The sequence below is a fragment of the Lingula anatina genome, chromosome 6 (genome assembly GCF_051362555.1).
Source record: "Lingula anatina isolate TDL-2025a chromosome 6, LinAna3.0, whole genome shotgun sequence".
Classification (NCBI taxonomy): Eukaryota; Metazoa; Brachiopoda; class Lingulata; order Lingulida; family Lingulidae; genus Lingula; species Lingula anatina.
The window spans coordinates 22152160-22162216 of record NC_141772.1 but is presented as its reverse complement, the minus strand read 5'-3'; the positions used below and the strand labels follow the sequence as shown (position 1 = coordinate 22162216).

Below are 10057 nucleotides of genomic sequence, written 5' to 3'. Positions count from 1 at the left end.
GTAAATTCATCAACTTCGGGCATCACCACGACAAAAATATTGTCAGAAAAATGTTTCCTTTCGACGTTTACAGTAAAGAATCTTAAAAAACGTGACGAATTCGAGTGTTTTTTCCCTACGCAACAGAAGTGCTACCTTAAACTGTGCGCTTTAACAAGCAATGTATTCCTACAGTTGTACCATCAAAAACATATAAATGTGCGTATACAATGCATGTGTGTTTGTCTAAAAGGTGGATAAAATTTCCGACTCTACTTTTCTATATCAAGGAATGATAAGGAAACAATTAAACAAAAGCAGAAATGAAGAAAAAAAAAAAACAATTGATATTTTACAATGCAAAATAAATCAGAATGCAAGGGATGTCAAAACAAGTTTACTGTTGCTATGTAATTAGTGGAGTAAAGGGAAACGCCGATAAATAATTATTATATTATATTGATTATTTGGACAGGTAAAAACAAATGGTGTCTATAAATTACAGTCTTCGAAAATATATACGTCTGTGTACTCAGTGAAAGCAGTAGAAACAAACCTGAGGTCAGCAAACCTTTATCGGAAGCGTATCTTTTGATATAATTTCACCAGTCAGCATCTCGATTACATTCGCTCAATTGTGGGTGTATTTGTTGTAACTTGTTGTAAGTCCTTATCAGATAAAATCAGAAATTAAAAAACAACATGTACTGGTTTTCTGACATATCGATGTTGGGATCATGTAATGGGCAGAGAGGGGGCCGAATCAAGAGTTCATTCTATCCATCAATCAGTCCCATACGTATATTCTATAATTGTGATGACTACCATACAGCCAGTCAAAATTTACTGTACCAAATTTGATAACTGAGATTTAGTCTATCGTTTAGGAAATTTATTTTTATTTAATAAATTCTGCATGATGTTATTTGAAATGCCTTATGCCAAAGACACTTTTTGCAATGATGGCGTCAAAAGCACTTCTTTCGTCCTGTTTAAAACGGGCACCAGCAATATATGAATACTTTATCAACGGCGCCGGCTATAGTAAGCACGGTCAAACTGAGCATACAGCCCCCCTCCCAAATGTTGATCTTTTTGAAGGTTTCTCTCACGACTTCATTTACAAATTCTAGTGGAAATGCGGTCTTAAAACTTCTCAACGATATCAGAAAAGAGCAATGAGTGAAATGTCATGTCATATCATAGACGATTGCTCAGTCATTTCCAGTCACATCAAAATTTCCAGGCATTTTACCTAGTCAATATAATTAAATAAGTAAAACAAGAAATGGTTTTTAGGACCTTTGTCATATAAGCTATGTGGTTGTTGAAATGGTTTTTGAAGTCTTTATTTCAAGTGAAAAATCCTAAAGCCTAAGACATTTCCATCCTTGATATTAATTCTCTATATATAGATTTATGTTTCACGTCATGTTAGTAATCCAGTGGATAAGAAATACCATGTATGAAAAAATACATTCCCGTGATGCCATTGGTTGTTATGAACATTAAAAAAACATGATTGTTTCTAATACAAAACAGTGCTTCATACAACATGCACCATGTTTGGGAAATAAAGTACCTACAATTCTCCTGTGTTTTTGTTGTCTGTCGTCTGCCTCACGGTGGACAGTTTCAAGAGAGGGAGAAATGCCAATTGGTCTCAGTAATAGACCTCATAACTATTAGAGCTTGTGATAGGCATAGAACTAGATGGTGTCGATGCACTTGGCTGTGTGATGCGTGGATGGCGTGTGAAAAGATTGCTGGGTAGCGTATGAATGGATGGCTGGGTCATGTGTGGGTGTGTGTGCGTGTGCGTGTGTGTGTGTGTGTTTCGGCAAAGTTTATTTATACTCCTTAGCATCTGAGTGGATTATTTGTGAATAATTGAAATTGTGAAATTAGCTATTTTGATAATCCATTGCCGATAGACTACCTGTAAAACACAAATGCAGATAGATTCTGTCTTTTAGAATTGGAATTATGTAACGTGCGTAAATGAAAGTTTATGGCTGGGAGTATACATTCAGTCCACGGCACACACTCTTTCCGATACACCCCATATTCAACTACAGCAATTGCGGTGACTATAAAGATGACGTCTCTTGAATCGTTCTTACGTGTATGGGTGTCATTTTATGGTATTGATGGTATTTGGAGATATACCAGTTTTTAAGAAAAATGTGCAACTGTGACCTGATGACCTGATCAATGAGATCACCCAGGGCCTTAATATCATAGCATTCATTTTATGGGGTATAAAAAAGCTGTGTACATAGACTAAGGAAGAAATCTTTAAGATAACATATACACACAAGACCTCGATCATAACCTGACTAGGGAGAGGTATCTGCACATAAACACCTTAACTGCATATTAAAGTGTGTCAACGAGATAAAAATTTACACGTGCAAGACCCATTTTAGAATTAAATGGGTCCCGCGAGTGTCATTTCTTGCACGTGCAATAACCCAATGTTTACGCAAACTGACACCATGTTCAACTGGTGTAGTGACATACATCTGCTTGATATAGGCCCCGGTATAAATATCTCTGAAACTGTGCTATAGTGCCATTATTGAAAGGATCACATACGTATAATAACCCCCAGGGACTGTTCACTATCTACAATGCCAACTGAAAAAATATCTGCATTGCTGTTGTTAGCAATTGTATGTTTCTTGCATTTGAGTTTGGGTGGATTGCATTGTAACACCCCGTACCAAGAGGTTGCTTCAACATGTTTACGGTTTTCTACTGACAAATTGTCCTGGGAGAAGGCAAAGAATCGATGCACCACTGAGGATGCCCACCTGGCAGTTCTAAATACAGTATGGAAAAGAGACTCTGTTCTTGAATTTATTAGAAAACAAATAGGTATGTGCACGTATCTCGTCTATATTAAAACGTCTTATTAGACGTATTAAAACAAACGTCTTAAACAATGTTCAGTACCCTTGGTAGAATTTTTTTGGAGTCATTTATTTATTCATTTTTTCTTGATTGATTAAGGAAAAAGTCTATTTTGGGTTGATGGCAGAGATCCAGAATTGAACGATAAATGGATATGGTTTTCGCAGAACATATCAGTTGATAAGACGTTGTGGGCTAACACTCAACCAGATCCGAGCAGTGGGGAATACTGCGTGGCTCTTGACTTTCCATCTGGTCTCCATGATTTTGGTTGTGACGGTACACATAGGTATATATGTCAGCAGGACACAGGTAAGAAAATAGTTTAACTCGATAACATATATATTTTATACACACGCCAAGATGAATTCATGGGACACCTTTAAATGAATGCCCTCTTAAGCAAACAAAGGGTTTAAAGGGTCAATAGAAATAATAATTTCAAGTTTTGGTCGGGCAAATAAGAACTTTTCCTAATTCATGTTTATTGTTTCCATTTGCGTAATAGCACACACACACAGGCGCACGCACGCTAGCACACATAGACACACACACACACGCACACTATTTTACATCCGATTATTATCCAACTGTGCCTTTTAAAATATGACATCTTGTAAATGTATGACAACTTTCAGTGAACGGGGCCTGGGGAGACTGGGGAAGCTGGAGTAGGTGTTCGCAGACATGTGGTACACAGGGGCTGAGGTACAGGACTCGAGAGTGTAATAAACCGAAACCTTTAGGCCTCGGTAAACCCTGCTTTGGATCTGCACGTGAAACAGAAGTTTGCTTCCGTGTTCAATGTCCAAGTAAGTAGGTCATGCACTTACTGGTATGTGTTACCTTGCCTGCAGTATTAGGGTCATGTTGACTGTAGGTAATTGGGGTTCCGTTGTGCATGAAAAAATTACTTTTAATAACGTATTAATTGATTATTCAAGAAATGTAATCATAATGCTATAAAGTGAAATGATTAACGCCGTTTTTCATACCACTCTCAGAGTTTATGTTTCTAAGGCTAAACCCGTCAAACAACAGAGTGTTCTTCACACCACTGCGAGACAAATGTTATTGATTTTATGTTTGATTATAAATCGTATTATAGTTATACTACCTATACTACATATAGCTTAATTAATATTACTTTTTGCACAGCTACTAATGATTTGAATTATTTGTGTCAAAATGAAGTAAAACGTTTAGGTTACCAATAAGTTTGCCACAAGAGCGCCGTCAGTGCCCCTTTATAGTGTTCTGTTGTTTTATCAATTTGTTCTATAAAGCATATTTTAGCAGGATTTTGATCGTCGGGAAATGGGAATTTGTCTTCAGTGCAAGGCAATGTGTTGGATTTATCAGGCAAACCTGTTTTAACTTAACTTTTGTTGAATTTGCTTATACAGCCTGTCAGATACACAATGTCCCCGGAGCCATGACCTCGGTATCTGCTGCAAGAATAAATGAAGATGAATACGTGCGTTATTACTGTCTTCCTGAGCACATACTAGTCAGTGGAAGTCTGATAAGAACATGCCAGGCAGACGGTACTTTAACAGACGAGGAGCCGCAGTGCAGAAGTAAGTGAAAGCAAAAATAAGATAATTGCGCAATAATCTAGTGTTAGATGTTATGGTGCCATTTACAGGCAGACGTTAAAGTTTTAAAATAATATAAACAAAGTGTTGCTTTTTATATATCGTATTCATGTCATGTTTATGATCGTACTTTGCATACCTCGCAAGTGACAAAGAATGACTAATGTTTTATTTAAGCAGATAGAAGTATTAATTCTTGGAATAGGATGTACGTCGGAATTGATGTAACACATGTTTTTAAATGTTTCCAGAATGCTGTGGAAAGGCACGTTTCATCCTAAACGGCTATCCCGATACGTCTGCCACCTTGTGCTATGGTGATCATGTCAACTATCTGTGTGACAGAGGTTACAAGTCCTCAAACACCACGCCTGTCGTCTGCTCGTCACACTATGAATGGAAGTACACACCCCTGCCTAAATGTGAACGTAAGATAAGAAATTTTCTTTAACCAGATTAGGTTAGCTGCTCTCCACACCTGTTGAATTAACGTACATGTTTCTTTCAATGTTAATACTATATTGCAGACCGCAAGCTGAGCCAAATGTCTGCGCTTCGCTAAAAAAAAAAAAAAAAAAAAAAAAAAAAAAAAAAAAAAAAAAAAAAAAAACGAGGCCACGCAGATAACACTTTGGTGTTAGGTAACAATTTTTTTTAATTTCTAAAGAATTACATTTTAAAATATATAAAAAAATTACACTTATTAACAATAAAGTTCTTCAAAATAAACTGCAGTTTTTATATGTTTCAATTTTCAGTAACTAATAATAATAATAAGGGAGTGGTTAGCACACATACCTTAGTATCAAGTTTCGAGTATAGGACTTCCAGAGCCTACAATATGAGAAAATTAAAATTTTCGACAAATTGAGTAGCCAAGATATGCTACAAATTATGGATGCCATTGGTTTCAGCTGATGGCCACTGTAACATCAGTGATGTCCCAGTTCCCGAGAATGGTTTCGCCTCTTGCTCAGGAAGTGAACTCGATAAAGTTTGTTACATTCGCTGTGATAAGGGATATACTTACATGTCAGACCGCACCGTGTTTGAATGTGGTGCTCCAACTAGATGGGGGTGGAAGGTCAGTGATAAAAGCGGAAAGTACATGCGCGCTGACGTAGGGCGTTGTGAAGGTAAATGTCAGAATAAGGTCACCCTTTATGCCTAAGAAAATGATCTGTAGAGTAATTTTTGGTTTTTGTTGGTTTTTGTTGCACACATACCTGTCCTCGGGTGGCACTGCAGTTATGCTGAGGTGCACCTCGTTAAGTGAAGAATCATTTTTACAGCTTGGACATATTGTTGAATGAAAGTAACTGCGATTTTCTTTTATTTAAACAGTTTAGCCCTCTGTAGTATCTTTGACAAATTGCTCAGTTGAAAAGTAAAACACATGAAGTTGACCAAAATAAGTCAAATAACTCAATGTCGCATGTAACCCTTTTCAGCTACTGGGGACACACTGGTAAATATTGTGATGGGTATTATCGGACCGAAGATCACCATGGCGTCATTTAAGTCTGATGAAAAATTGAAGCAGGAAATCATATCGGAAATGAAAAGAGAATTTAAAAAGATGAATGTCTGCACCGATCCATGCGAGGTAATCTGTGGGGCTTATTCACAATCAAAATATAAATAGTGTAGTTAAAGTAGAATGCGCTCATAAAAGATAGTATAATACCCGTTCATTGATTTTCAGCGTATTTCAATTCTTCTCAGAGTTCTGGTTGTTACAATAATGGTTTGATATCTTACCTATTATCATAATTTATCTTGTGTTAAAAGTGAATAAGGACTGTGTCCACTTTCAGATAAAAGATATACAAGTAAAAAGGGTACACGGAAGCTATCTACGACGGGCAATATCCCAAGCAAAGCTATTCAGAATGATTATTAACCTTTATGCGGCCGTCCCTAGGGGACCCTTAACCACGCAGCAGTCATCAACTCTTGCTCTGTCCAAAAACCTGAAACATCTTAGGTAAGACAATTGCTTAAATCAAGTATTTCCGGTTTAAATACATATGTTGCACCCCCTATCAATTGCCCTATGTTTTATGTACAAAGCAAAACTGGGGTAAAATACAAAATCTGAAAGAGATCTATTTTCAATGACCTGCGTTAACCTAACAAATGTAAAATAAAGCTGCAGGCGTTCAGTATTTATACGTAATTGTGTTTTATTATTTTTTTGTAGAACTCAGGCGGCAGCCATCAAATCGGCCATAGAGTCCCAAACCATGTCCTTACAAATAAATGGCGTTACCGTCCCAGTAAAGGGTGATAACATAAGGGTTTCCCAACCATCATTTGAGTGTTCCCCGGGCTCCATCAGGAAAATGTTGAATTGTTGTACGTATGTCTGTTGTCGACCCATAAAATGTACATTTTCATTGAATTCATGCATACGGCGGCTTTCCTTCCAAAGCGTTATAAGATGAAATTATACGTTATTAAAGCATCATTGAATTGAATTTTTTCCCCTTTTAGTTTAAGCTGATCTTCCTTAGTGCTGTTTTCAGTGACCTGCCCGGAAGTTATTTTAACGAGTGGTCTGTACAATATATGTGACTGTTATTATGTGGATTATCCCACTTTGTGATATAACTTTTTAGAATAATGCGATTATAATGTCATGAAAATGAATGGCATCGTCAAGGGTCTAGATATCGATTAATAAAAGAAGGTAATTATTCTATTAAAACATTAACTTTTAATTGTACGGCATTAATAAAAAGCATACCTCTCAAGTAATATTAAATGGAGACGGCTGTTCATACTGTTTGTAGCTTATGAAGGTTGTAGTTGTGGAATAAATCCATGTATACTAAACGGTACAGACTTCATCTGCGACTGTCTGCCAGGTTATGAAGCAAACATGAATGGAACATGTACAGGTAAATGCCTTGCAAAGATTATGACGACAAGGCCGTCAATTGATTAAGGTGTGGTTTTCTTTCAGTGGTATTGTTCAATATATGCATAGTTATCAATAACATTATATGTAACATATTATGCATAGTATTTTTAATTTTTTTCATATGTAATAATCTCCAGTTTTAGTTCAATGTGTGTTAATTTATTCATTTTCAAACGTTGACATTATTGTTTCTGACCACACCGTACATTGCTTCATATTTTGTTCCAGATGTCAATGAATGCCTTGAAGACGTCTGTCCGGATAATGCTCGTTGCGTAAACAAAGAAGGCTCCTACAGATGCGAATGCTTACCTGGTTTTCAAGGAGGCACTTGCTTTGGTACTTATATGTTGGCATTACGTATTACTTGGAACAGAAATCGATTAACAATGGCGGTTTACAAAGAGCTATTAGCTGGTATAGCATTCTTACACTAGAAAGTGAGAATAACATACTTTTGTTAGGTAGAATGTATCAGCCGTAACTGTCTAAATAAAGAAAAGAGCATGCAAGGGGAAGGTTATGCATTTATATGACACACGTCCGGCTAAGATACATCGTGCAATTGCCCATGGTTCTAGATATGGAACAATCCCCAGTAGGCTTATACATTGTATATTAATGTCTTGTATTATTCATTTTACCACTGTATGTTTTGTTTAGATATTGATGAGTGCAAGCGTCCTGACGCATGTCCCAGTGCTGGGATGCAGTGTAACAACACTGTGGGGAGTTATAACTGCACATGTAAAGGTGGACTTTTCGGAGACAACTGTGGTAAGTTGTATAAAAATACGAATCTGGGTTTTCCACCGAAGTGTGACTGCATGGTTCACGTTAAATGACGCACTCATTTGTGTAACGTTGTAATAGCTGGTTCTATCTTCAACCAATATCATTTTTTTATTTTTATTTTTTCCATATTGATAGTTACTTTAGTATAAAAAGCTTAATTACGACTTATTCAAATATAAAGCAAGCTTCAGATCTACACTAAGTTAATATGATTAAACATTCAGCAGAATTTACTGCGTGTGTCGAAAAACGATTCCAATGATTTCACTCATGTTGACGTTTACTGGTATGTGCTAAGGGAGTTATTTTAATTGAAGTAAATTAAAATTTTATTCCAGATGAGGACTGTCCTGATAAGTTCATTTTAATTGGTAATACCTGTCAACATATTTCGGAAGGACAGGGGAATTTCTCCGAGGCCACTCACGCATGTTCTGCCATCTATCCCAATGCCCACCTCGTTGACATCAAAGACAAACTCGCATTTAAATCACTTACTGGTTTTCTTCTAAAGGATAGATCGTATTGGATAGGTACGTGCTGGGATACTTGTGTAACCATTAAAAGAAGATCCCGTTATGTATACTTTTAATTGTTTGTGAAATTAGCCTAACTATCAAAGTGTACATGGTTCTTCAGTTAACATAATGCATGCTAAAAGCAAAAAATATGCAGCAACTATATATAGTTTTTTCCTTGGAAACACCTTATTACATTACACCTTATTATTTCCGACCTTTTATTCAGGTTTGAACGATCTCTCAACAGAAGGTGACTTTGTGTACAGTGATGGAAGCAATATGGGTACCTACAATGAATGGGGAACCGGGAACACCTTACCAGCGTCCAATGACCCTAACATGAACTGTGTCATTATGGCTGGGCCGAGGGCTTTTACATGGAGAGTTGTTGACTGCAGCAGCAAGCGTTATATTATCTGCGAGCTCCAAAGAGTTTAAATATATCCTCTGAATGTGGACGATAAATGTTAACATGGACATTTATTTGATGATATAAGATTATTTGTAGAACATGTCCAGTGATATCCAGTGATTGACTGGAAAAAACAGCACGTGATATGTTTGGAAGTGTATTTCAAATTTGATTTAAATATTAAAACATTTTTAATTATATTGACATATAAGTATTCACCAATAATCACACAGTGGTACTTTTTGCATTCGCGACGATGAACGATGCAATTTTGACTGTTTATACTTCTTCCCCATTTAGAAAAGGTGTAACAATAATATTGGTATTGGTATTTATAGGGTGATACTCAAATGGTTAAGATGACTTTAGTAAACAGCATGCAGTTTTCCGATAATGAAGTGACGACTTTTAGCTTATTCCAAATGTTTTGGTTTATATATAATATAAAAAAAGTATATATGTACATAAATGTGTAATGGCAATTTAAATAACGGCATATTTTTCCTTCTTCTGCAATTTTAACAGTATGTAGTCGTTGCGTTGTTGGTTTGTTATTGCCAAATAGACCCAATTGTACATTTAAGATTAAGGCTCAAAGGCTATCAGAGATCATGTCGGTGTGAAGGTTAAATGATATGACATCAATAGCTCATTGGATATCTTGATAAGGCTGCTCTTATATCCACGGTGCACATGTGTCTATAGATTGGTCTTTCGTGTCTCACTAAACACGTCCGAGCACACATTTTTTACTTAAATACATTTTTAAGGTTTGTGTTTTTTGAATTCGCTATTTTATATCTCTAGAGGAAGAAAGTGATGTATTCATACAGTGTGTATTGATACAGTATATATATTGATACGATATATAGATTTTGAAACAATAAATTTGGCCTTGAATTACTTAATG

The 10057-nt window shown here is 36.2% G+C and overlaps 2 protein-coding genes across 2 annotated transcripts; both read left to right on the top strand.

Moving 5' to 3' along the window:
- Positions 1-2493: 2493 nt before the first annotated feature.
- Positions 2494-6994, top strand: LOC106168372 (E-selectin). The gene is made up of 10 exons (XM_087016013.1): positions 2494-2859; positions 2995-3207; positions 3534-3707; positions 4302-4475; positions 4745-4921; positions 5408-5629; positions 5945-6099; positions 6311-6480; positions 6697-6851; positions 6990-6994. Exons 1-10 carry the CDS (start codon positions 2613-2615, stop codon positions 6992-6994), a joined length of 1692 nt encoding a protein of 563 aa, XP_086872139.1. The 5' UTR covers positions 2494-2612.
- Positions 6995-7294: 300 nt separating this feature from the next.
- LOC147761366 (snaclec bothroinsularin subunit beta-like) lies at positions 7295-9515 on the top strand. The gene is made up of 5 exons (XM_087016251.1): positions 7295-7396; positions 7648-7758; positions 8083-8196; positions 8553-8747; positions 8962-9515. Exons 1-5 carry the CDS (start codon positions 7378-7380, stop codon positions 9171-9173), a joined length of 651 nt encoding a protein of 216 aa, XP_086872377.1. The 5' UTR covers positions 7295-7377; the 3' UTR covers positions 9174-9515.
- The last annotated feature ends 542 nt before the right edge of the window (positions 9516-10057 follow it).